The 26473-nt window shown below is 46.8% G+C and overlaps 3 protein-coding genes across 5 annotated transcripts; 2 read left to right on the top strand and 1 right to left on the bottom strand.

Moving 5' to 3' along the window:
* Positions 1-686: 686 nt before the first annotated feature.
* Positions 687-12787, bottom strand: FAM228B (family with sequence similarity 228 member B). Its single transcript, XM_030447584.1, has 7 exons — positions 12608-12787; positions 7426-7500; positions 6943-7140; positions 2504-2581; positions 1831-1918; positions 1586-1727; positions 687-754 (listed from the first exon to the last, which is right to left on the bottom strand). The coding sequence occupies exons 1-7, from the start codon at positions 12785-12787 to the stop codon at positions 712-714; spliced, it is 804 nt and encodes a 267-aa protein (XP_030303444.1). The 3' UTR covers positions 687-711.
* Positions 12788-14285: 1498 nt separating this feature from the next.
* On the top strand, positions 14286-17936 carry PFN4 (profilin family member 4). The gene is made up of 4 exons (XM_008490722.2): positions 14286-14402; positions 15610-15747; positions 17115-17220; positions 17908-17936. Exons 1-4 carry the CDS (start codon positions 14286-14288, stop codon positions 17934-17936), a joined length of 390 nt encoding a protein of 129 aa, XP_008488944.2.
* A 1885-nt stretch (positions 17937-19821) lies between these two features.
* Positions 19822-26136, top strand: TP53I3 (tumor protein p53 inducible protein 3). Of its 3 annotated transcripts, none has more exons than XM_008490723.2 (7): positions 19822-19898; positions 20738-20867; positions 21463-21605; positions 22271-22538; positions 23702-23914; positions 24771-24967; positions 25747-26136. In XM_008490723.2, exons 3-7 carry the CDS (start codon positions 21468-21470, stop codon positions 25933-25935), a joined length of 1005 nt encoding a protein of 334 aa, XP_008488945.1. In that variant the 5' UTR covers positions 19822-19898; positions 20738-20867; positions 21463-21467; the 3' UTR covers positions 25936-26136. The 3 variants fall into 3 exon arrangements, with proteins under 3 accessions (XP_008488945.1, XP_030303521.1, XP_030303522.1); XM_030447661.1 differs by having other exon boundaries at positions 19833-19898; positions 20705-20867; XM_030447662.1 differs by lacking the exon at positions 19822-19898 and adding an exon at positions 20404-20474.
* The last annotated feature ends 337 nt before the right edge of the window (positions 26137-26473 follow it).

Genomic DNA, 26473 nt, shown 5'->3' with positions numbered 1-26473 from the left:
AGGACAGGGAAGTGCTTGAAAGAGTCCAGCGCAGAGCTACTAAGATGATTAAGGGAGTGGAACATCTCCCTTATGAGGAAAGGCTGAGGGAGCTGGGTCTCTTTAGTTTGGAGAAAAGGAGACTGAGGGGTGACCTCATCAATGTTTTCAAATATGTAAGGGGTGAGTGTCAGGGAGATGGAGTTAGGCTCTTCTCAGTGGTGACCAGTGATAGGACAAGGGGTAATGGGTGTAAATTGGAGCACAGGAGGTTCAAGTTGAATATTCGGAAAAATTTTTTTCCTGTAAGGGTGACAGAGCCCTGGAACAGGCTGCCCAGGGGGATCGTGGAGTCTCCTTCACTGGAGACTTTCAAAACCCGTCTGGACACGTTCCTATGCGAGGTACTCTAGGTGGCCCTGCTCTGGCAGGGGGGTTGGACTAGATGATCTTTCGAGGTCCCTTCCAACCCCTAGGATTCTGTGATTCTGTGTAAACCACCTAAAACAGTGGGGTTTAGCCTGTAGAGTTGGAAATAACAGGAGCAGAATCTCAAACATTCTTTGGGTGCTGGGTAACCACACTCCAGAACCACATGCTTAAGACAATGAGTTTATTGCTGTTTGCCAGCAGACCTTTGCTGTTATCCCTTGCTTTTGCTTAAGATGTAACAAATGTTTTGCAAATGGTCAGCTGGGCCTCCTGCTGCAGTCAGCTGGTGGAGAGGGGACATCATGGGCTCTCAGCATCTTTGTGGTGGTTGAGGAATTTCATCCTTTAAACAGAAATAAGAACTTTTGTTAGCCTGTGCCACATGGAGGCTGCTGTAGCCCAGCACAGCTTCCTGCACTGGCTCTTTCCCATACAGAGTCAGTCCAGAAATGTTTGCCTTTGTGACCAGCTTTCCTTGTAGGATGTGCCCATAATTGCTGTAAAAATGCTGGAGTAAAGCCTTGGGCCTGTAAGAGGCATGAAACTCCAGGGCAGAAGCTGGGGTTGGGGAGAGGAGGTTCACGAGGCCATCAGACTCCTAGTTCAGTATTGCTGGTTTGTCACTGGGGAGCAGTAGTTCCCTTAAGTGTTGTGTGGAACCAGAGAGCTTTCAAAAGGGGTGAATCAGAGCACTGGGACTTAAATAAAAAAACCAAAACCATCAGAATTAAGACACTGCATCACAGAAATATGACTTCAATCTGCTCCAAAAATCTGGAAACTCATGGCAAAAAAACCCCACCCTAAAACACAAATCAAGTACAAACACTAAATCCTTTCAGGTTTTCCAGTAAAGCTCCCAGATGTTCCCTGGCTTGGCATGCAGGTCTGGCTGGTAGGCTGCATACAGAAACTGCAGGAATCACCCCACCAAAAGCCACTTTATTTCAAGGCTCAGCTTGACCATCAGTGCTCTACTTGAACACATCCTGCTGTCCACTCTGTACCTGAAGGCTCTCCCTTCACCAACATTCCTTTCTCAGGAGAGATACACAATAAAGCAGAGCTCACCATGAATTTATTTCAGCAAATTCTCTGCTGTTGAGGTGAGGCAGAGAGGCCTCACCCACTGCAGCTGTTGTGCTGCCTCTCGATACACAAATTCCCTTCCTACCTCTTTGTGCGGTGAGCCTCACTTGCAATGTAGGAGGGTGGGATCTTCAGCCACTCCACAGCATCCATCCACTGCCTGCTCAAAGGAAGCAGGGACAGCAGCTCTGTGAGCTCCTTCAGTTCCCTGGCAGAGCATGGTCTTCCTGGCAGGAAAGTAACAAGTGCTTTGTGTGAGCATCTCCTGTCACAAGCAAGGATGGTCCCCCCAACCAGGAAGCACTTCCCCGGGGTACCAGTTTAAAATACCTGTCTCACACTGGTAGATAATGCCCATCTCAATGAACTGTCTTTCAATGTCTTGTAACAGGGGATCTTGTAAAGCTGGTATGGAAACCTGTGAGAGAGTTATTTCATGCTTAAGCACTTTGAGCCTCAAAAGACCAAAGCCAGAGGTGAATGTCAAGGTGCAACCAACCCCCTTGGGGTTCTCTTTGCAGAGAAGGAGCATCAACCTCATTTTTTATTAATAAAATCATGAGGCACAGACCTGATGGGCCTAAGAAACACTGAGCATCTGAGCTCTTAAGGCAGGATGTAACTCATTCAACAACTCTGCTGCAAAGTCAGATCATAGCCATGGGATCAGACATGCACCCAGCTTGCCCAGGGACTCACCAGCCCGTTAGCCAGGGCACTTCCCATCCTGCCACAATAATTTTGAGATGAAGAAAACAAACTTCCCCCATTGCCTACAGTGCTTCCAAATCTGGGCTCAGTATGGATCCAAACCATAATAAAATCTCAATAAAATCAATTTTCAAACACTCTTTGACTTCATACAATCTAGTCCATAAAACTAGAATGTGTTGCTCTGCACCAGTCTCATATCAGTGCCTCAGCACCATGCTCTGCCTCCTCTCTAACCATTAACTTCCTGCTGGTCAGAGGATGCCTCTAAAGTCCACAGCACAAATCACACCTTCCAGCAGTCTGTATGTGTCTTCAAGAAGAAAGGATCATACTCTGATGGGTCATAATCTTCCAAAGCTGCATAGCCCTGCAGGAGAATCAGACAGGGGGTCAGGTTTCAGAAGCTATTAGTGACAGAACAGTGAGAGCACAGCCAGCCCAGGTGTTACACAGTCAGGACATGCTGTGAACACAGCACCAGAGGTGGGGAAAATGACTCCTGGATTTTCACATACTCAGAAGGTGACTGAGGTGTAACAGGAGGGTTTCACCATCCATTACAATTTAATTGTTGGCACAAATACATAATAAATGATTTCACAAAGCATCCAGAAATAATTACAGGCAAAAATGCTAATCACAAGCAGGCCAGCCAAGAAAATGGAAAAGTGTTTTGACAGAGAAGGAAACAGATATCAGAAAGAAAAGAAAGAAGGCCCCACCAGCCATAATCCCGGGCAGGCTACCAGTCTGCAAGATGCAAGTCTAGGTCAAGAAGGTGCTTTTCTGCCTATATATAGGAGTAAAAACCTGACCCAGTCCTAATGGTCCTCACCACAGCTCCATTTAATCCATTTCATCAGGACCTCTGCTTGCAACAGAATTCCTGTTCTGCAGTTCAGGTTCCCCATGACCAGAGTTAGCTGAGGAGCAGCATGTTCCACCACTTGGTGTTCACTACTGAGCCAAGACCAAAGAACACCAGATCAGACAGGGTACCAAGAAGAAACTGAGGTTGACACGAGCCTGATGCTGACAAAGGTGAGTTAAAAGCACTTGTCTCCAAATCACTTCCAATACACTGTGTACAGCCAATAAGCCAGGACATAACCCAAGCTGCACCAAGTAAGAGCTGTACAGATGAGAAAGCAAAACATGTAAGCAAAAAAAAAAAAAAACCAAAACCAAGAAAACAAAAACAAAAACAAAAAACAAACAAAACAAACAAACAAACAAAAAACCCAAACAAAAACCAAAAAAAAAACCAACCAAACAGAGGCCAAAAATTACTCCTAGGTCCCAGGAAGGGAGCATTCAGCCTTCCAGGTCTGAGCCCTACACAATTCTTTTTGGCAATCTGTGGATGTGATTTCAAAAATTGAGAGCTGGAAAAAACACATTTTAACCAAAACAGTTCAGGACTGTTGCAATCCCCAAGAAGTGGGATCTGCAGTAGGTTTAAGAGGTCACTATTGAAAGTGTTTATGTGGGTGTGAGAGCCAGAGCCCCAGGGGCTGTTCCCAGACACTCAGCAAGTTTGTGGGCAGCTCCATGGGGAGTATGAACAGCACAGAATCACAGAGCTGTTCTGGCTGGAAAAGCTCCTCCATCCATGGTTGGATCAAGTCCAATCCTCAACCTAACTCTATCAAGTGCAGTGCTAAACCATCCTCCCAAGCACCACACCTACACATCTTTCACAAGATCTTTCACAATCACAGGGATGGTGATGCAACCCCCTCCCTGGGCAGCCTGTTCCAGTGTTTAAGAACCTCCTCAGTGCAGAAGTTTCTTCTAACACAGATCTAATCTAAACCTCCCTTGGTGCAACTTTGAGACCATTTCTTCTTGCTTATGAGGCAGAACAGACCAATACCCAACTTGCTACAAGATCCTTTCAGGTAATTGCTGCTTTTGCAAGAGCCTCTGCTCCCCAGCATCTGGCAATTCTCCAGACAGACAGCAGCAGCCACACTCACTGTCTCTTCTTTCTGTCCCTGGAAAGCTTTAAGCCCCAACATGCCTCATTCTGCAGATTTTTAGTGCCACCCCTTGATTTCCCATTCCACACTTCTCCATCACCCCGTGCTGGGTGCTGAGCACCACACACCCCCCAAGCTGGATCCCTGCACAGAGCCCATGGATCCTCACTCACACCCCTTGGCAGAGAGCAGAGCCACAGCTTGCTCTTAAAAAAAGAGGTGGAAGGGTCTCTTACTGTTCAGTATTGCAGCACACAATGCCTACAATGTTCTGGGCTACCAGAATCATAGAATCATAGAATCGGCTGGGTTGGGAAGGAGCTCTGAGATCACCAAGTCCAACCCCTGATCCACTACCACTGTGGTTCCCAGCCCATGGCACTGAGTGCCACATCCAGTCTCTTCCTAAAAACCTCCAGGGATGGAGAATCCACTACTTCCCTGGGCAGCCCATTCCAATGTCTGATCACCCTCTCCATAAAGAAATTCTTTCTAATGTCCAACCTAAACCTCCCCTGGCACAACTTGAGACCCTACCCTCTTGTCTTACTGGTAGTTACCTGGGAGGAGAGATCGACCCCCTCCCTGGCTCCAACCTCCTTTCAGGGAGTTGTAGAGAGTGATGAGGTCTCCCCTGAGCCTCCTCTTCTCCAGGCTGAACACCCCCAGCTCCCTCAGCCCTTCCTCACAGGAATTCTGCTGGATCCCTTCACAGCCTCCTTACTCTTCTCTGGACCTGCTCCAGCACCTCAATCTCCTTCCTGAGCTGAGGGGCCCAGAACTGGACACAGGACTCAAGCTGTGGCCTCACCAGGGCTGAGCACAGGGGCAGAATCACTTCCTTGGACCTGCTGGCCACGCTGTTCCTGATACAGCCCAGGATGCCATTGGCCTTCTTGGCCACCTGGGTACTGATGAGTTGTGGCTAATAGCACAGCAGCCCAGGGCAGGGAAACTTCCCTTTCCTTGCAGGATTGCAGCACTTCTGCTGATGCCAGAGGGAAAGCAGAGCTGCTGACATCTGTATGCTGTGAGCAAGCACCTCACCAAACTTCTGCAGCCCATATCCCTGGGACTGGGGGCAAGGAGCTGAGGATGGGGGTGAAAAGCAGGCAGATGGAGGCAAAAAAACCCCACATAGGAGCAGGTCAATGGAACACCAGAGCATCAAGGAAGGGAGGTGAAGGAGGAAGGCTCAGATGGTGTAAAAAAGGAGGCAGAAAAGTGAGCTGGCAGAAAGACTGAAATGGAGGAACCAGCTTTGTAAAGTAAAGAACAGGAGAGAACTTTGAGGATTCATCAGAAGCAGCAAGGAGAGGGAAATACAGCACTGGAGAGTGACAGAAGAAAGAGAAGTAAAACAGTAACAGACTTGGGGATGAAATAAAAGGGTTGACTGGAGACAAAAAGAGAGAGACTGGAGAAGGAACAGGTATGGAAAGGGGGAATGGACCAGTGACAGAGGCATGGAAAGGTGAGAAGGTCTAGGGAACAGAACAAGGAGAAGCCTAATAGCAGGGAAGAGAGCAAGAGAAAATGTCCAAAAAGAAGGGATGGGGAAATGCACAACCAGAATTCAGTATATTAACCAATCCCCAGAAATGTCTTAAGTTGTGCAAAATTTAGCATATGCTGCCACAATTCATGCAAACTTGTGCAAATTAATGGTCCTGTTACTCTGAAAGACTCCAGCCTGCTTTTCAGACATGCTGATGACAGAGCCAACATCACAGAGCAACAAGGAAAGGTGGAGGCTACTCAGTGGTGCTCTGCTTGTTCGAGGACAGGGACACATCCCACTACAACCATTGCTTCTGGAGGACACCCACCAAAGTCCTGACCTGACAAGGAAGCTTGCAAGATGGGTTGATCCAGACCCAGATAGGTACAGTACACCCTACTCATCCAAATCCCAGGACTTAGCAGTAAGACTGGTTCAGCTCTCTTGCCATTTTCCTTTCTGGATTGGAAGCTTGTTTCTAGTTTCAGAACTCCTCTGAACAGTGGTTTCCAGTGACAACAAAATCCTGCTCACTATGAAATACTATTCTATGTGTGGCAGCTGATGCCACTGCTCTTACTGCTCTGTGTACCCACTCCTGAGGTGCATGAAGTTGATTCGTGGGATCTGATACTCAACAGTGGTGTGAAAATTCAGAGCAAATCCAACAAGTATTTCCTTCACTGACTGCAAATTTTATGAGCACTGAAACACAGAGCACTACAGAGTCCATGAGCTACATCTATTCACCTGCATGCAGATTTAACAATATTGTTGGTACCTCCCTGTTCCCACCATTTTTTTCTTTTGTAAAGACTGAGCAGTAGCATTCAAGGGCTTCAAACTGTTTCACTTGTGTTCTGCCAGCACGTTGCAGCTGAACTCCTGAGACAGGAGGGTCACAGACCCAGGCTCTGGCTTCAGCTGACAGAGCTCAAGGTTTTTCCCCTAACTGGCCCAGCTCACAGAGAGAAACCCAGCACAATGCAGTGTCTCACCATGTTCCAACCCTAGCACATGCTCACTGCACCAAAGGATGGAATTGTTTTTATCTGATGGTGAAGTCCAACCCTTGAAATGACAGAAGTCACTACTACAGAAGTCTTTGAGATTAAGTTCCAGGGAAGGCATGCCTGAACTTCAGGTTACTCAACTGAACAACAAATAACATCTAAACCCCTGATCTTTCCCATAGCCCTCTGTATACAACCCCCTCCACAACAGAAATGAACTTCTTGTTGATACCTTCTTATTACAGTAGTTTAAATAGAGAGAGAGTTGTTCTGCTCTCCTTTTCTCTATTTCTTCACTTGACTGGCTGTCCATTTTCTCCATAAGTTTCTGCAGCAGGGGCTCCAAAACACTCTCAAGCCATTTCTTGTACAGCATCTCCTTCTTTCTCAGATGTAAGAAATTGTTGTGCTTTAAATACCTGTCCACCTCCTGAGTAAGAAATGGAAAATAAAAATCATAACATATTGGCCAACCACTAATTAAAGAGTCTATGTGTGAAAGGTGCAAGCAGTAAACTCATACTTAGGGTTATCACTTCAGTCATATCCTCAGCAGACTGAGGAAGCCAGAGACTTGTTCTTCTAACTTTAGTTTTCCAAGAATACAGATGATTGACATCTTCTCATTAACCACTTGATGGAGATTAAAAAAAAAAAAAAAAAAAAGGCATGCAGGAAAGCACACAGCAAATGAGGAAGAGGTAACACTTCTTACCCTCACTAAATAATACTCTCTGTCCAAGATGCACTGAGCAGCAGCAATGATGTCTTCACTTTCATCAGGTGCTTCCTAACAAAACATCAAAAAAAACAAAACGCAGTAAAAGCTGGACGTAGAGTTGGAGTTAAATTAGCTCTGAATTCAAAATAATTGCTTCTATTGTGATTAAAGACACATTATATCATAACCCAGATGGCAGAATAGCACAGGTAGAGAAATCCTTGCTTTGAATAGTTAGGTTAATTGTGGCAGCAAAAGGGTGTTGGAAGAACTGGAATGAAATGTTCAGTGGGTCCAGACCATCACTTCTTGGCTGCTCCTCACTGTGACCACACCACCACTTGCTCCTTACCACCTTCATTTTCAGTACAGATACAGCCACAAACAAATTAAAACTGTGATGAAATATTGTGTCAAGGAATTAATAGAAACATAAAAGGAAAAAGAGAGGATAATAGTGAAGTGTAAGAGGAAGGATAATTAGGAAAAAAAAAAACAAACCAACACCTCCAAAGCAGGTGTTGTGTTACACCTGACAGATCTGCTTCATCACACAACATTTCTAAAATTAGCACCTTAAAAGCTGATTTGTACCCCCATGTATCAGGAGACATGGCTGAGACCCCCTGGCAGAGGTACTCAGAACACACAGTGCTGAACAGGTGAAAGTTTTTCTTCAGGAAGATGCACACCTGAAGAATCCTGGCAGAACCAAAGGAGTTAAATCTCCTTCAACTGAAGCAGTAAGGTTTCTTCTCCCTGGAGAAGTCTCAGAGGGAACCTCTGTATTTATACTCTGGAAGTATACCAGTACTTAAAGGATGGCTACAGAAAGGACAGAGAGCATCTCTTCACCAGGAGCCACATGGAGAAGACAAGGGGCAAGAGGTACAACTTTCCCTGGGAGAAGTTCCATCTCAATATAAGAAAGATTTTTTTTTATAGCAAGATAAACTGAACACTGGAACAACCTCCCCAGGGGGAGTGCCTATCCCCAGAGGTTTTCAAGGTGTGATTGGATAAGGCGCTTGGAGCAGGATGCTCAGCATCTGTGGGACAAAGGCTCCACACTGCTCTGCTTTGTTCTCCCTGGTGAAAAACAACAACCAGATAAGCTGGAAGGTCACTCTGTACCTTGGTGTTGGAAAACTCTCTGGAGTAGCTGTGCCCAGACAGAGAGAAAAACAGAAAAATCTCTTAGCATTGGTTCAAGGTGAAGTCTTCACATCTATATTTGCTTCATTTTGTATTCCCTACTTGTATGCACTGATAGATACATCGACCTGAATATTCCTGTCTCCTCACAAAACACTTTCCTGTCTTGACTGGCAGAAAGTGTCAGAAACCACAGGGAAATGTACATCAAAGAACAGCCAACCACACAGACCAGATTGCTCAGGGCCTCACTCAGTCAGGTTTTGAAGATTTCCTTCTTCAAATTTGTGAGCTCATGTCCTTCACTCCACCTGCTCCTATAAAATGAAAATCCTCACTTCTGCCATGTAATCCAGGATAAGGCAAAGCGAGGAAAAAAACCCAATTGGATGCACAGAGTATCCAGGACCTCCTGCTTAACTTTGTGAGATTTCTGTCCTTTCATCAGGCACAAGGAAAACAAAAAGATTTGCAGTGGAATAGGTCACAACACCCCAATCCTCTCCTGTATTATTTTTCAGCTCCTGTTAGACACCTTCCAAACCCAGCCAGAAATTCTTCCATCAGTTTTATGGCAGGCTGTGGGCCCTTCCTCTCACACAATTCCCTGCCTCCTCTGCACAGAGGAGATTGAAGAAGAAGAGTAAAACAGAGGATGCTATTACATGATCTGGAAAGCAGAGACCCTGCTTCTTTCCATCTGTGATTCCTCCCCTGTGCTCAGCCCTGGTGAGACCACAGCTTGAGTCCTGTGTCCAGTTCTGGGCCCCTCAGTTCAGGAAGGAGATTGAGGTGCTGGAGCAGGTCCAGAGAAGAACAAGGAGGCTGTGAAGGGATCCAGCACAAGTCCTGTGAGGAGAGGCTGAGGGAGCTGGGGGTGTTCAGTCTGGAGAAGAGGAGGCTCAGGGGAGACCTCATCGCTCTCTACAACTCCCTGAAAGGAGGTTGGAGCCAGGGGGGGGTCGGGCTCTGCTCCCAGTAAGACAAGAGGGCAGGGTCTCAAGTTGTGCCAGGGGAGGTTTAGGTTGGATATTAGGAAAAAATTCTTTACGGAGAGGGTGATCAGACATTGGAATGGGCTGCCCAGGGAAGTAGTGGATCCTCCGTCCTTGGAGGTTTTTAAGAAGAGACTGGACGTGGCACTGAGTGCCATGGGCTGGGAACCACAGTGGCAGTGGATCAAGGGTTGGACTTGATGATCCCAGAGCTCCTTTCCAACCCCAATGATTTTGTGATCTGGAAATGTGATATTTTGCCTACATATGCCCTCCTGTTTCTGCAGTGTTGGGCCTTCCATGGAGGGTGATATTCCCTGTGAGAAGTCCCCTGTTCTGACAATAGTCTTCCGTTTCCCCCACAGCATGGGTCCACCAAGTTTCAGGGAAAGCTGTAAAGCATTTCCCACTTTGTGCTCTCTGAGAAGCAGGGGAAGGATTCTCACAGTCCTCATTCTGCAGTGAGCAGGGAGGCTGTGCACTACATTACCTGCATGGGTAAATACCAGCAAGCACACCCCACTTAGCATTCAGATAATTTCTGTTATAAAATAAACAGGCAAATAGTGAGGACTGGAGAACACCTGGACTCCTGAGCTGCTCCAAACTTAGTACTGGATAGGTGACCAGACCTTCCTGTGGGCAACACATCCTGCCTGTCCCCAAAGGTGACACAGGCTTCTGCTTCAGGCCATCCGTGGCAGATTTCCTTCCACTCAAAGTAGTTTTGTTCTTTTGAGATAGGGATGCTGTAAATCCCTGGGCAAGTGTGACATGAGGAAAATACAAATTTTAGTAGTTTCTAAGCTCACCAAACAAAAAACTCACACCAGCCTCCCTGCCATCTGTTTTCAGTAGTTAGTATTAAGACTCCATTTATCTTACAAAGAAAGACTGAGCACAAAGCAAAGATCTTTGCTCTTATCACAGAGGACTGGGACTCCAGAAGAGAGAAATCAGAGCACACACAGAAAATCTGCCTGCTGTAGCAACTTGCTTTAAGAAACCACAAATTATAAAGTCTTTAGCTGCAATTTTTTTTCCCAATCTTGATAACTCATGCTGCCACTGAATCTTAATTTTCTTTTTTTCCATTTCATTTGGGCTCTTACTAGGAGATGCCAACAACTCTCCAGGGTTGGCAAAGGCAGAACTGACTTGTATGAGACACCAGCTGTTTTGGAGATCTTCCTACATGTTTAACCACATGCTAGGGCAGAAATACTGTAAAGGATTTCCAAAGTCTGAGTGGATAAAACAAGACCTGAACTTAACCCAACAGCTGCAGTCTGCAAATGTTAAGCACCGTGAGCAGACTGGCTGCTCTGTATTAAGATATTTGTTCTATTATAATCAAACCTGAGAATAACTCTTACTAAAATGTCTTGCTAGACACACCTGCATCCTCCTTTGCAGTCAGCACTATAGCTTTCTGTCAGTGGTTTGTTTTTTTTTTTTGGAAAGACAGGTTTCTCTTGCTTCTTGAGTCCTGTTCAGTGAAGTGGAACACCCACTTGCTAAAACTCTGCCCAAATACAAGTGTTAGCATCAGCTCTGAGAAGACAGATATTAATCACCTCTGTATTCTTACACATCTGTGTCCTCTCAGAAACCCCTTTCTGACAAAAACCTTTACAAAGGCCATGCCTGGCAGTTCACTTGTCACCATCCTCTCAGCACACAGGGTAAGGGCTGTCACCCCTTGCCAGGACAGCTGGTGGCCCTCACTGGTGTCTTGGCTCCTTCTGATCCACCAAGTGAGAGGACAGAATCACAGAATCACAGAATGTTTAGGTTGGAAGAGACCTCCAGGATCATCCCGTCCAACCTTTGACCAACACCATAATGTAACTACTACACCATAGGTCCAAATGCCTTTTAAATTCCTCCAGGGATGGAGGATGGAGGAATGACCACTGTCCTGGGCCATTCCAATGCCTGATCACCCTGTGAAAAAATATTTCCTCATATCCAGCCTAAACCTCCCCTGGCACAGCTTCCATCCATCTCCTCTGCTCCTATCACAGTCACTAAGGAGCAGAGGCTTTTCCCCTCCGTGCTCCAACCTACCTTGAGGTGGTTGCAGAGCCATAAGGTCTCCCCTGAGCATCCTCTTCTCCAGGCTGAACACCCCCAGCTCCCTCAGCCCTTCCTCACAGGAATTCTGCTGGATCCCTTCACAGCCTCCTTGCTCTTCTCTGGACCTGCTCCAGCACCTCAATCTCCTTCCTGAGCTGAGGGGCCCAGAACTGGACACAGGACTCAAGCTGTGGCCTCACCAGAGCTGAGTACAGAGGGATGATCACCTCCCTATTCCTGCTGGCCACTGAGTTCCCAATACAAGCCAGGATGCCATTGGCCTTCTTGGCCACCTGAGCACACTGCTGGCTCATATTCAGTCGACTGTCAACCAATACCCCCAGGTCCCTTTCCACCTTACAGCTCTCTAACCACACTCACCCAACTCTGTAGCTCCCCATGGGGTTGTTATGACCCAGGTGCCAGACCTGGCATTTGGTCTGGTTTGGTTAAACCTCAAACAATTAACCCTGGCATGACAGAGCGTGAGGAGGGAACTCCGGGACAAACAGAGCAGCTCTACAGACAGAGCCGGGTGCCTCACCATGATAACAGATAACCCACACACATCAGGGGGTCCCAGGGCACTGGCCTGGCAAAGGAAGCGGCAGAGGAGGCGGCAGCGGGGGAAATACCGGCTGCCCCGCACCCTGCCCAGCCCTGAGGCGATCTCCCCAGCCCTGAGGAGAGGCGAGGGTCGGCAGCAGAGCCCTGCGCCTGGGCAGGGATCCCCTCACGGGGTCTGTCGAGGCTCCGAGAAGCCCCGGGGGAAGCGAGAGGTGACTGCGACGAGAACCCCAACCGCACCGCATGGCAAAGCGCCCCCGCGGGGAAAATGCAGGCGGCTCTACGCCCAGTCACAACCGTGGTGTCACACTGTCTCCTTCCGCCGGGTAAAAATAAATAAATAAATAAATAAAAGACAGCCCTTCCCCCATCACACCCACCCTCTCCGGAAGAGAAGAGGCTGCCTGTGGGCACAGGGATCGGGCAGCCCTTGGGAAGAGGGCTCCGGCTCCCCGTTTACAGGCCCAGCACCCAGTGGAAGGTCTACGGGTCCCGAGTGGGGCAGGGGCTGTGCCGGATCCCTCCGCGCCTGCCCACCGCCCAGCGTCCCTCGCTGCCATGGCAACCTGAACCGCAGTGCCCGCCCCCGGGCTCCGTCACCGCGGGAAAGTCCTCCCGCCAATCAGAATGGCAGAGCCTGGCGAATGAGCCAATCAGAAGCGAAGGGCGGAGGGGTGCGGGTTGCCATGGAGACGCCTCAGCGGGGCCGGTGAGCGGGGCGGTTCTGGGCCCAGGACAGAGCGGGCCGAGGGTGGTTCGTACGGACAGCGGGACCGCCTCGGCCCACGGGCACCGCCGCCATGTGCGGCCCGGGAGTCGCCTGGGTGAGGGCAGAAAGCGGAGGGCAGCCGGGATGCTTTTTCCCGTCCCTTGGCTCAGGCGCAGGCCGGTCCGCCTGCTGTCAGCCCGGCCGCCTCCTTGGAGCGGTTGGCACCCGGCCACGAACCCGGAGCAGGGATGTCTCTCGTTCCTTTGTGGTTCATAGTTCAAAAGCATCCTCGTTGCTCAGGGTAATAAATAACGAGTGCTCCAGGCTGGTGTCTGTGTGACAGACAGGCTGCTCGCTGCACTGATGGGCCTGAGAGCTTTGTTTAGTGGCAATATTAATACAATTGCCAATATCCGCGTGTAAAACAAACTCCTCTGCATTACGTGGCAAGAGAACTTCGAGGTTTATCCAGAGTTTATGAAATTCTGCTGTAGGAGTTCACACTGACACTGTTTTACTGACTTCATGACACTAAAATGGAAACTTAAAGCTGGTGTATGATATGGCTGTGCTAGTGAAAAGGAAATGCTGCTTTTCTGTTAACTGGTTATGATTTGAGAGCAAAGCATCTCAAACGTAATCTCTTTGTGTTTTAGGACCTAACTTTAAAAAGTAACATAATTTCCAGTCTGCAATTTTTACCAGAACCTGGTAGGTGGCCAGGACTGAAGTGAGCAAGGTGCCTGGTGGCAATTCCCTGATGATTAAATAAGCATCAAACTTCTCTTGTTGCTGCTGATGCAGGCAGCCAGAGGTAACACCACACGAGAGAAATCTGGGATTTACTCCCAAGCAGCTCCCAAACAACCCCCTGTACCACACTGACCCAAAGGTCTAACACTAACCGTGGCAGTGCTGATGATTTGAAAAGAAAATAATTTTTGTTTGGGGCCAAGACTGACCCAGAAAGCAAAAACTTTCCACCCTTACACCCCAGTTTCTGCTCTGATCTGCTACTTGCAGCTGGTTTTGTCTCATTTCTTTGTCTTTTCACTGTGGACTGTTTCTTCAGTGAAAGGAAAATTAAATACCAGGAAAAAAAAAAGAACCCAGAAACACACTGTAAAAATGTAACTGGACTTTTATGGCCTTTCTGATAAAGGTGATCACTTTTCTGCAGCTCTATAGGTTTTTTTAAAGTTTATTTTACTATTTTGCTTATCTGAGACCTGGCATTACTTCTACTGAAACTCCTGCATTCCACATGGGAGAGAGATCTGGTTTCCACTAGAAGAGGGATGAGAAATGAGCATTTAGACAGGTATTTCTTTTTACAGAACAGAAGGGAAATGAACCAGCTGCAGGATTTGCTGACTGAGGCTCTCATCAGAACAAAGCACGTAGAACACGCGGCTGCCATTAACATACAGGAAAAAAAAGTCTGTGCATCCACCTCTGGCTTTCATGTAAGAGACCAAAGAGCACCCTGGGAAGCGATTCCTGGGTAGAAACTTTGGGAATCTAAAGAAACTGTGCCTGGCAGTTTTTTGGGAAAGTGCTTGCTGGCCAAAACTGTACCTGGACTGTTAGAACAGAAACCAGAACTGCTCCCCAGAGCCTCAGTTCCTCATGCTCCAGGTTATCCGGTTTTGTTATCCCTGAGCTGATAAAGAGAGCAGAGGAATAGCACTTCTGGGGATGTCACATAACATGGCACAGCTGTGTGTGCCCTGGCACAGCCCAGGAACTCTGCAGGAGTTCAGGAACACTCCCCTTCCCACACTCATGGCACTGTTTCCTCTTCTAATTCCTATGAGACCCTCACACATTTCCAAGCAGGTTTTCCAGGGGTAGATATTGCTACCCTCAGAAAAAACGTGTTTAGAAGATGAAGTTTAGATAGCCTAATCCCTGGGGGCAGATTCTCAGCAGTGTCATCAGTCCACCAAGTAACAGTGACATCATCTTTAATACATAAATTAGCTTTAATATAAATCACAGCTTTCAGAGATGCCAGCCTGCTGGCCCTTCAGCAAGGTGGATCACACCCTGAGATCCACACCAGAGCCCACAGCTGGTTTAAATCATCACCAGCTGCACTGACTGAGAGAGGTTCAGGCCAGGAGGGATCATTAGATCATCTCCTTCAACCAGCTGAATATAAATCTGCCAGACCAGTGACCCCATTATGCCAGACCAATGACCCCATTGTGCCAGACCAGTGCCCCTGACTGCTCATAGGCATGGATGGCTTTGTGGCTTGTGTTGACTCCTCTCGAGGCAGGAAGATCTGGTCTGGACTTGCCAAAAGTTCCATTTCCCCTGTGAATATCTGAAATCCCTGGCTCACCTCCTTGGGTGAGCTCTGTGCAGTCCTGGAGAAGGCTGTGTCCTGCCCTGCCTTGCTTTGCAGCAGAAGAGTCACCAGGGGGTGAATTGGCTTCCTAGAGAAATGTCAGTGAGGAATGGGACTACACAGAAAGTAATCACAGACTAAGAAGGTTGTTCCAGATGAGGCTTTTAAAATATAAAGGGCTATCCAAAACCCACATCTAGTTTTACATACTGGCAAATTTAAATTTATTTTTTTTTAAGCCGTGGGAGGGTAGAAAGCAGCTTCTCATCTCCAAGACATGGATTTCTGGTCTGTAACACTGTGTTGTATTAACATAGGTGCCACCAGAGAATGCTTTAAACCTCATCTACAGCTTCTACAAGAACTTACTGGAAGTCAGAAGGGAAGGACTCTACTTTAAGGAGAAATACTACAAATGTGTCCGTGCAGATGAGAATTCCATCTACCTGCATAATGTATGGTGACAATGGCCATCCTGAGGAATCTAGGGACTTTGTACTTCTTACTGCTGCTTATGTGAATAACCTAACACAAACAGAAAGACTTCACATGCTCCTTCCCTTCCCTTCCTTTCCCTCCCTTTCTTCCTTTCTTCTCTTCCTTCCCTTCCTTCCCATTCCAGCAGGTGTGGAATAAAATGGGTGCAGAATACAAAAAACTGCCAGCTGTAAAATGCAACTTCAATGGGTAACACTGTTTGTTCTCATTGCAGTTCATGTCCCTAATGGAGAAGAAAACTAACAATTTTTTTTTTCTGGGATGGCTTCATTAATTAATTATTCATAATTAATTATTAATTATTAATCATTAATCAGTCAGGTAATAGAAGGGCCTGGCGAGCCCAGGGCCAGAAGAAGGCAGGAGCAGGTAGCTATGGGGGGTGTACAGAAGAGGTGAGCAGGACCTTGTTTGAGAGCTTCCTCCACCCCTGTGGAATTCAGAGACAGAAACAATGGACAAGGATGGCAGATTTGTTATTGCTGCTCAATCATGGGATCTGAAGCAAATACATCCAACTGGTTGTTCCTAGAGTCCTCTTAATTCTTCCTTTCCTCAGTAAACCCATCCTGAAATGAACTTTGTAGAAGTGAGCAGCTCTGAAGCTTGGATCCTGTTTCAGAAAGTCACTGCTCTTGGCAATGGCTTTTTCCATTCCTTATTACCAAAGGGTGAGGCAGAGCTTGAGAGGCAGGGTTCTTAAACACTAGGCATGCTGTCATGTATATGTAGTGAAATGAGGCAACCAGGTGCCACTAATTGCCAGGGAGTGAGCATGAGCTTGTGTCAAGCCCACCTGTGCCTAATTAGGGTGGGCCCCCACTGCACATGAGTGGGACCAAGGGGCCAATACGCAGTGGGGGCCCACCCTAATTAGGCACAGGTGGGCTTGACACAAGCTCATGCTCACTCCCTGGCAATTAGTGGCACCTGGTTGCCTCATTTCACTACATGTAAACACTAATAACTTTATTTGTATTTAACATGTATGACATTGAGCACTAGAATAAAAATTCTTCAAAATGCTGTGGCAATAATACATGGATCAATGCAAGCCTAGATAACACAATAAAAGTATTTGACTGATTTGCTTTAATAGTCAGCAGTCTTCAGCACTGTCACTCCTTAGTGTGCATATCCTGGATGAGACTTAAAGACAGTATTTGCCTTTTTTCCCCCCAAGAAAACAGGCATGTTGGCTAAGAAAATACCTGTAACTGGCCCAAACTGTAAGGCAATATGTGTACCTGTGTTGTTGAAGGTTGTTTTGTTTTGTTTTTTTAAAAACCACATAACCTGACACCAGTTTTTTCATCCTACCTAGGCAGATGGGGGCCTGATAGTTGTGAAGACAAAGACTCTGATCCTGGTTGCTACTTACAGAGTGGGCATGTATCCCAGTGTCTGTGTGGAAGCTGTGGAGAAACTAGGTGAGAGAAGTGCCAGTGCCTGTGTGCCAGCTCCTCACTCATCAGCTCTACCCTTGCTAACAGCTTCAAAAATTAACCTGGTGAACTATGAAATCCTGAGCATCTGAGACACTGAACACTGACATGGCTGTGGCCCCACAGCTAAACCCTCTCCAGGCATCACATCCCACTGTGCTCCAAAGCCTCCATGGGTATCACCAGATTGCCAGACTTTCTTTCCTTGGCTGTTCTGGCACAAGTTTATTTTAGTTAAACTTCAACAAAATGGGACTTGGCAGTCACATTTTCTTGACCTGATAGTCATAACACTGAGATTTTAGCAGACTTTTTAGAGGATTAATTTTGACACTCTGCTTCTCAGTCCACTTTTTCAAAGACTCTCTGAGGGTTTCAAACCTTCCTTTTCTGCATAACTTTTAGAAAGAGCCTCCCAAGCCAAACCATTCTGTGACAGAGGGGCAGAAAGTGGGCAAAACTTTGATAGAGGAGGGCAAAAAGTGTAAAGTTGGGAGACTGCAAAAAATGCCAGACTTGCAAAATCCTGTAACAATATGCACACAAGTACCTTATAGTCTGAGGTGGATTTGAACTTGAAATAAAGCATCTCCATTATTGCAATTCTGTATCTGATTGTTATCACTGTTGGTTCTTTAATTTTTTAAAATTTATTTCCTTGTGTTCTTATAGCAGACTACTTCAGACAGAAAGGTAGCTGAGTGAGAAAAACCTTGAACTTCATCAAGCTCAGAAGGACTGCTCATGGGGAAATAAAGCACAGGAATGTGAAGCATTATCCAATTCAAGCAAGAAACTGCTACTTTACAACATTCTGACTGCTGATTTTCCTGTTTTTTCAAGAACACTTGGTGGCTCACAGCTCCTAAGAGGACTACCCTCTGCATCTGTCATCTAAGTTTCTTAACTGAATTGAAAGTGATGTCTCCAAGATTTAAGATGCTCTGCTTAATCTTTCTAATGTTGTTTTTTAGCCTGTTTCCAGATTAAAAACATTATTAATCCTCCTAAGCCGAGGAAGTTCTCTGATAGCATCAGGCCCAAAGGAGAAAGGAAATTGTTTCATGAACAGATTTTGAGATTTGTCCTGTACATTTTTTAATATTACAAATAAACCACATTTTTACATTTCAACATTTTGCATTGTCATTGACTGCTACAGAAAGTTACTTTAAACTGGAGTGGATTGCAAAGTTCTGTGAGGAGGGGGGAGAAGGGACAATATCACTGCCAGGTTTGAATCATACTGTGTGTACTATAAGACATCAAAGAATCCACAGTTGAGTGAACCCCTTACTGCACACAGGACAGCTGAGGTTCTGTCTCGTTACCAGATGAAGAGCAGGCTCAAGACAACCAGGATCCATGATCATCTCATCTGCAGAAACAAAGGGAACATTAGGTCACCTGAGAACAAAAGCATTTTTAGAGGTATTTTAGTCTAAATTAGTTAGGAAGAGGTTAAAAGCCTGAATAAAAAGCCAACAGGAAAAAAAATCCACAGAAGAATCCCACGCATGGGCAGAGATGTGATTTATCATTGTAACTACTCTGAAGTGCCAGCCTTACTCCCTGACAACTCAAATACTCCAGAGGACAACACGGAGAAAGGCGGGGGCTGAGCCTTCTCCCTGGGGGGAAACATCAAAGCTCAAGGGAAAGCTGTGGTCAGGCAGCTGCAGAACCCCCCAGGCTGCCAGGGGTCACCCCGAAAACTCTGGACACTGCAGCCTTGCAGGCACAGAGCACGATAAAACCATAAAACCTCCTCGGGTGTCTGCAAAACCTCGGGGCTGTCGCTGCTCATGTTCCCTGGGTCCAGTTTCAGTAAATCTGCTCTGTACTACTCAAGAGTTCAGAATCACAGAATCATAGAATTGTCTGGGTTGGAAGGGACCTCAGAGATCATCAAGTCCAACCCTTGATCCACTACTGCTGCAGTTACCAGACCATGGCACTGAGTGCCACATCCAGTCTCTTCTTAAATATCTCCAGGGACGGAGAATCCACTACTTCCCTGGGCAGCCCATTCCAATGTCTGATCACCCTCTCCGTAAAGAAATTCTTTCTACTATCCAACCTAAACCTCCCCCGGCACAACTTGAGACCCTGCCCTCTTGTCTTGCTGAGAGTTGCCTGGGAAAAGAGACCAACCCTCCCTGGCTCCAACCTCCTTTCAGGGAGTTGTAGAGAGTGATGAGGTCTCCCCTGAGCCTCCTCTTCTCCAGGCTGAACACCCCCAGCTCCCTCAGCCTCTCCTCATAGGATCTGTGCTCGAGTCCCTTCACCAGCCTGGTTGCCCTAAAAGCATCAGCTCAGTGCAAACACAGCAGAGGCATTAGACCACCTCTCCCTCTGTGCTGGCGGGCGGATCTCTGCCTCAGTGCCAAAGGGGAAGGATCTCTGCCTCAGTCCCTGGAATTGAACCAGTTCTGTGGGAATGAACCCCGGTGAGCTGTGCGAGTGTTCCTGACTCCGCTCGCTTCTTTACCTCCAACATAAAAAACAACTCGTCCTGCTCCACCCCCTGACTTGCTGGGGAAGAGCTGATTGGGAAGGGCAGAGCTGGGAGAGAGGAGGAAGTGGGGTCGGACTTTGCTCCCCAGGCCGGGCTGGGTTTGTTCCTGGTGTGGCAAACGTGCTTCATTCTTTACTGGAGAAAGGTGAGCCCCAGATTCTGCTTGGGAACCACTTTATCGTCTTGTTTTGGGCCACTGCTTGCAGATCTGAGTTTGAAATTGTACTTAGAAACTTGGTTTTCAACTCCTACGGTTTGCTGTGTATTTGAAAACGTTGATATTCGAATTGCCCCTCTATTTAAAAAAACAAAACCAAAACATTTTTATGGATCTGCTTCTAGCAGCAAAGAGAAGCATTTATAAAAATGTAGGTTAGTGGACTGTGTTGGAAGAGGGACAAAAGCTTCTTTCACACTGTTATTAATTGACTAAATTTAGAGTAGGAGAGCAGAAGCTTCTCTTACAGGGTGTTATCTGCTGGGCTTCCCTTTAAATGTTTGTGCTAATACAGACATTACTGATGGTTAAGCTGAAAATGGAGTGGACTATCCTGCTGAAAACAACAGCCAGACAGCCTCTGGAAGAAAAGCTTTGAAGTTACATTTATAGGAATGATTGTTTATTCACTATAAAGCAGCCGCAGAGCACCACCCTGTGGGGAGTTACATTCCTGGGGTTTCGAGGTGTTACTCGTTCTGCTTTTAGTCTCACTGCAAACAGGTAAGTATGCACTTAGCTTTTCCTCTGCAGATACCATCCTGCACCTGATTTTACAGAGAGCATGTTGGTCACACATTGGCATTTATTTACTCGAAGAGGCTCTGGCTTGCAGCCCACCCTGTCTGGAGGGTACCTGTCTGTATCCCTATGCAATATTCCCTGTAGTGCCAGCTCTTGGGAGGGTAACAGTTATTCCAGTTGGGATTTGCTCCTCTCTCCCTTCCACCCAGCTCCCCAGACTGCTACAGATTCAAATTTTCCAGGTGGGAGGAGGCTTGACACGCAGCTCATCTCAACAACTGCTGCCAGCAGCAAGGAACCGAGAACAGAATCTGAGGAGTTACTTGGAAGACGCCTGGGACCCCCTACCACACACAGGAATCACCTGCTGAGGCAAGAGAAATAAATTGGCATTTTAAAAAGTGTTTTCTGCCTTTCACTCGCACCGACCCTTGTGCCTTTTCCCATCTTGAAGTCGCCATCTATGGGCTGAATCACATGGCAGCACTTTAATGATTTCAGATGGATCAAATAAAGGCTCCTTCTGCCGAGGGTTTTAAAATCCCATTTGTGTAGAAGATTTTAAGGGCCTGTGTCCTTTAGTCAGTTAAGGCTTTAATTATGCAGGAAGTTGAAAGCAAAGAATTTTATTTTCATCTGCATGTTGCCTTTTGCAGCTAAGATTGGCAGGTGGTCAGTGCTGCTGCATCCACACACAGCTGTGTGTCTGGTTAAGGCCTGCAACTTGATGGCAAGGTGATCTTCGTGGGGTTTGTAAAATGGCTTTTGCAATGACACATTGTGTCCCAAAATTAATGTATTTCACTGCACTCTAACTCCTCAGCTTTCTCTTGGCAGCCCTCCCCTTTCCTACCTTCCAGCTGTGTCAGTTTGCATTGTCCATCTGCAGGGTGGAGTCTGTGGTCACCGATCACTGAGGTTTTCCAGCTGCCTGCTCCCCGTGACAGGTTTTTGGTTTTGTTTTCAGAGAAAATGTTGGCAGCCTATTTTGACTGCCCAGGAGGCCCAGAAAATCTCTATGTGAAAGAAGTGATGAAACCACATCCAGGAGAAGGCGAAGTTCTCGTGAAGGTCTCTGCCAGTGCCCTGAATAGGGCTGATTTACTCCAGGTATGAGTATTTTAAGTGTATTTATGCACCTGAAAATGATAAAAAAAATTTCAAGCCCTTATCAGAAGTCTTGACAAATCTGAACAGTTAAAACAGATTGGACCTGGGAAGCATTTGGATGAGGAAATTCACAGGGCTGAGATATCTGTTGATTCAGCAGGTAAATGTTTTCATCTGGGTCACTGCAGTGCTGAGATGGCACAGGAAGGCAGATACCTTTCAGGAAAAGATGTAAAGCTCTGATCTTTCTAGGTGCTCAGACCATTCTCTGGGCATTTGAGACAAACATGAAATGTACCACTGGCTCAGCTCCAGCATGGTTAAATCACATTGAGATTCCAGCTGAGCTGCTGTAATTTGAGCTAAAAGCCACACACTGCATCTGGAGAGTGTAAGATCTCTCCAGCATGGATTGGCTTGGACAAGGAGGGCTCACAACAAATTGAATTTACAGACAGAGTTTGGAAAATAAAACATAGTTAGGAAAGAAGAAGTGTTGCCAGAGGATGCAAGATCCTCAAATTACTGGAATATTTGCACAGTACAAAATCAGGAATAAATCAATAGCACTTTAGATTGGGGGTGGGGGAGTAAAACACTGCAGATCATTACACTCATTGATGTGTGGCTTTTCCTTCCTTGCCCTCTCTTTTCTTTTATTTTAGAGGAGGGGGAAGTACCCTCCCCCTAAAGGAGCAAGTGATATTTTAGGCTTAGAAGCAGCTGGGAGAGTGGCTGGGCTGGGAGCTGGCTGCAAGGGCCAGTGGAAGCCAGGTGATGCAGTGATGGCTCTGCTCTCCGGAGGTGGCCAGGCAGAATATGTCACAGTCCCTGAAGGCCACCTGATGCCAGTTCCCAAAAATCTGACGCTGACTCAGGCTGCAGCCATCCCTGAGGCCTGGTTAACAGCCTTCCAGCTGCTGCATTCTGTAGGTGAGAGGCACATCTGCAAATCTATCCCACCTAAACCTGTCTTCTTCCTTCCTGTTATGAAATCTCCTGTTTGGAAGAACTTCCTCTCTGTCACTCCATCCACATGGAATGTGGTCCTGAAATCTTGACCTCACCTCCCCAGCCACACCTGAATGCATATTTACAAGGAAATGTAGAAAGATGGTCAGTTTTTCTTTTCATCTGTATTTCTCAGCTTGGATGGTAATTTCCCATTAAGCTTGAGCCCTGAAATAATTTACCTCTTCTCCAAAAAAAGCAACCCCACATCCTACTTCTAATGATTTGGGTTTGCTGCAAGGATGACTGTGCCATGAGATTTGTCCCTCATTGCCTGTGGATCTACATTAGGCAACGACACCTTGTGCCTTGTTTCAGAGAGATGTTAATTGTAGGTGAAATCCCCTCTGAGCTGATTTAAACCAGGCATAAGCTCACACTCTTAATTCTGAATATGTGCTACAGAGGCACTAACCAGGCACTTGCCAGGCTTCTCCTCAGTTGACAAATACACTTCTACCCTCTGCAGCAGCAGCACCTAAAAGTTCCACTCAAGAACAGGGATTACAACAAGTATCTTTCCTCTGTACCTGAAATTCAGACTCACTTTGAGCAGTGTTGCTTCCTGGGGGTCTGTGGTCAATAAGGGCCATGTCTCCAGGACTTCTCAGTGCCTCACTTCCACTAGCAATCAGTGGAGCACAAATTAATGCTTTGGGGCATTAATTAGATGATAAATAGGTAGATTAGAGCTGATCCTTAAACCTCACATTTCTGGTATTTCTTCTCTATTGCTGATTGATTGATTTCTCAGTACTGGCATCCTCCCAGTGAGTTTTCTCTTGGTGGCAGTGGATTGTCCTGGTATAAAAAGGCTGACAGCAGCCACCTTGCAGCTTGGTCACAGCTGCCCAGAACTGGATAGGGCCTTGCTAAAGTCATCCCACTGAAGCTGGTAGAATGGAGTCCTGTCAGTACACTGCAAGCTGTGTTAATTCTGGGTTTGTTTCCTTAAGGGTACGAAGGTGTAAACCAAGCCCACTCGAGGGCACCTCTGTTTCCTCCTCAGCACTTTCCATCCTGTTCATCTTTTAATCCACAGCCCATGCCCACAGGGTAACCATTTCCCTCGTGTCCTCTTTCAGCTAAAGTACAGAAGGGTGAGAGAGTGCTGATCCATGGGGGAGCCAGTGGGGTTGGCATGGCAGCCATCCAGCTGGTCAGGCTGACAGAAGCCATTCCCGTGGTGACAGTGGGAACTCAGGAGAAACTGAAAGCAACAGCGAGCGCCGGAGCAGCCGCGGGGTTCAACTACAGGAGTGAAGATTTCAGTGAAAAGGTCTTGGCTTTCACCCACGGTAAAAACCTCTCTGTGAGGGGATGTGCACCTCCTGGCACATAACCACACACACTCCATGTTCACTGTCACCTTCCTCGGTGACATGCCAAGTGTCAGATGGGTGTTCAGCCCAGCAGTGTCTCCTTTAGCTCTGCTGTGTTGTTTCCTGCATGGAATCCCTCTGGCCTCATTTCAGGCTGGAGGAGGCTCAGAGGAGACCTCATCACTCTCTACAACTCCCTGAAAGGAGGTTGGAGCCAGGGGGGGGTTGGTCTCTTTGCCCAGGCAACTCTCAGCAAGACAAGAGGGCAGGGTCTCAAGTTGTGCCAGGGGAGGTTTAGGTTGGACATTAGAAATAATTTCTTTACTGAGAGGGTGATCAGACATTGGAATGGGCTGCCCAGGGAAGTAGTGGATTCTCCGTGTCTGGAGATATTTAAAAAGAGACTGGATGTGGCACTCAGTGCCATGGGCTGGGAACTGCAGCAGTAGTGGATCAAGGGTTGGACTTGATGATCTCTGAGGTCCCTTCCAACCCAGCCAATTCTATGATTCTATGATTGTGCCTGTGGTATGGCTGCCTCCCCCAGGAACTGTGGGACTGGCACTTTCTGAGTATTTGGATCTGGGAACAAAGCACAGTTCTGTTAGAAAAAGTTCAACTTTTCCAAGCGTTTGTGTGGGTTTATGACAGAGCCAGCATCTGGGTATCTATAATGATTATTTCTGTGCCAATTCCTGACCTCAGTGGAAAGATTTAAACGGGAGTTGCAGGATTGAACCTGTACCTATAAAAGTTTTAGCTTTGCCTGAAATGATCCTACCTGTAACGGAGCTCAACCACACTGCTGAAATCTTCTCTGTTTCTATTTGAGGTACTGGAGTAGATGTTATTTTGGATTGTGTTGGAAGTTCCTACTGGGAGAAGAATCTGAAGTGTCTGAGTACAGGTGGCCGGTGGATTATTTATGGACTTCTGAGTGGAGGTGAAGTACACGGAGATTTGCTTGGAAAGCTGCTCTCCAAAAGAGGGAGCATCCAGACAAGTCTGCTACGGCCACGAGACAAGGAGGTAAGTACTGGTTATCAGCAGGGTCCACAGTTTGATCTTAAAATTGGTGGTGGTGTTAAAAGCTTCCTTTTGATGCCAGTCTTAATGCAGAGTTTAATTGCCAAAAAAACACCACCTCGAACTGTTACTACACACATTGGAAAAAAACTGGAAAATGAAGTTGGCATTTCCCCTTTTAAAGGCATTTCCCTTTTTAAATGCATTCCCCTCTCTAAAGCTACTGAGGAATGATCCTTAACATGCTTCACAATTACCACAGTTTAAAGATTTGGATTAAGAAGAAACAAAAACTCAAGTGCTCAGGCAACTCAATCAAATCTTTAAGGATGAAAGAGAAAACTCTATTATATCATTTTTAAAAGGAGAGACCAAGGGCATTTGGATGTCCAGAAATTACCATGGAAAAAAAATCACTTTATGTGGCAAAAGTCTCAGATGTTACAGTGCAAGACAGCAGTGTAGAGCCCTAGGAAAAACTCTGCCCCTGGTCTAATATGGATTAGCAATAATTTTATCAATTTGATAAATAATTTTGGATGCCAGAAATGGTTCTGCATTGAGCTCACCCATCTTGGTTTGGGAAATTTCATTCAATTAAAAGGCAATCTGAATTTTTTTCTTCTTTGCCATTCACAGCTGTCAGGTGTTTACATGTCTGTCTCCTTATGAACATGTCAGTGTCTCCTTGAGAACTGTGCATATTTGGGGTGCTGTGGTTAGAGATGTCTCTGTGAATGACAGGATTGGAAATAATCTTCAAAATGCTTTTTTTTCTTCAGTATAAGGAACAGCTGGTGAAAGCCTTCACAGAAGATGTGCTGCCCTATTTTTCGGGAGGAGCCTCCCCTCATCTCCAACCAGTTGTTGACAGCATTTACCCTCTGCACCAGATTGCACAGGCACACAAGTTCATGGAAGAAAACAAGAATATTGGCAAAATTGTCATCGAAATGCCCACTTCATCTTAAAGAAAAGCCTCCTGCCGTAGTTGTTTCAGGGGCAGAATCAATAGAGGAGGGGGGGGTGACAAGCAGAAAATCTGCTATTTCTGCTTCCAAATCCAGAAGGGTTTATTGTGGGCGGGTGGCAAAAAAAAAGGGGGGGGAAGCCTTAGGGATGTGTTTAATAAAAAGATACAAGTTGCAACTCGGGCAGCGTGTACTGAAGAGCCATTGCGTTCAAAATCCTGGTGATCATCCAACACCTAGAAGGAAGGAAACAGCCGGGTACCGACCGCCGGGTACCGACCGCCGGGTACCGACCGCCGGGTACCGACCGCCGGGTACCGCCTGCCAGGCAGCCTCAGCTCCGCGTTCTTTCCCCGTCAGCTTCCCGGGCCCTTCCCGCCCTGCGTGCCCGGGCTCTCCCCTGACAGGAATCACCGCACAGCGCCCGCCGCCGAGCGCCTTTCCCCGCAGCGCCCGTTCCCCAGGCTGCGGCTGCAGGGCTGCAGGGGCCGGCAAGACTCCGTGGGGCGCTTTTCCCCGCCGGGACCAGCGGGAGGAG

Source organism: Calypte anna, chromosome 3 (assembly GCF_003957555.1).
Source record: "Calypte anna isolate BGI_N300 chromosome 3, bCalAnn1_v1.p, whole genome shotgun sequence".
Classification (NCBI taxonomy): domain Eukaryota; kingdom Metazoa; phylum Chordata; class Aves; order Apodiformes; family Trochilidae; genus Calypte; species Calypte anna.
This window is presented reverse-complemented; position numbering and strand designations above follow the sequence as displayed.

Excerpts from the sequence above, each read along its gene's own strand:
- TP53I3 (XM_008490723.2), top strand. The coding sequence starts at position 21,468 with ATGTTGGCAGCCTATTTTGACTGCCCAGGAGGCCCAGAAAATCTCTAT. Across the intron at positions 21,606-22,270 it reads ATAGGGCTGATTTACTCCAG|AGGAGGGGGAAGTACCCTCC; the intron begins GTATGAGTATTT and ends CTTTTATTTTAG. Across the intron at positions 23,915-24,770 it reads GGTCTTGGCTTTCACCCACG|GTACTGGAGTAGATGTTATT; the intron begins GTAAAAACCTCT and ends TTTCTATTTGAG.
- FAM228B (XM_030447584.1), bottom strand. The coding sequence starts at position 12,787 with ATGGCAGCGAGGGACGCTGGGCGGTGGGCAGGCGCGGAGGGATCCGGC. Across the intron at positions 7,501-12,607 it reads CCTCTTCTCTTCCGGAGAGG|GAAGCACCTGATGAAAGTGA; the intron begins GTGGGTGTGATG and ends ATGTTTTGTTAG. Across the intron at positions 7,141-7,425 it reads GAGAGTATTATTTAGTGAGG|GAGGTGGACAGGTATTTAAA; the intron begins GTAAGAAGTGTT and ends TTTCTTACTCAG.
- PFN4 (XM_008490722.2), top strand. The coding sequence starts at position 14,286 with ATGAACCAGCTGCAGGATTTGCTGACTGAGGCTCTCATCAGAACAAAG. Across the intron at positions 15,748-17,114 it reads ATTCCATCTACCTGCATAAT|GCAGATGGGGGCCTGATAGT; the intron begins GTATGGTGACAA and ends CATCCTACCTAG. Across the intron at positions 17,221-17,907 it reads GGAAGCTGTGGAGAAACTAG|CAGACTACTTCAGACAGAAA; the intron begins GTGAGAGAAGTG and ends GTGTTCTTATAG.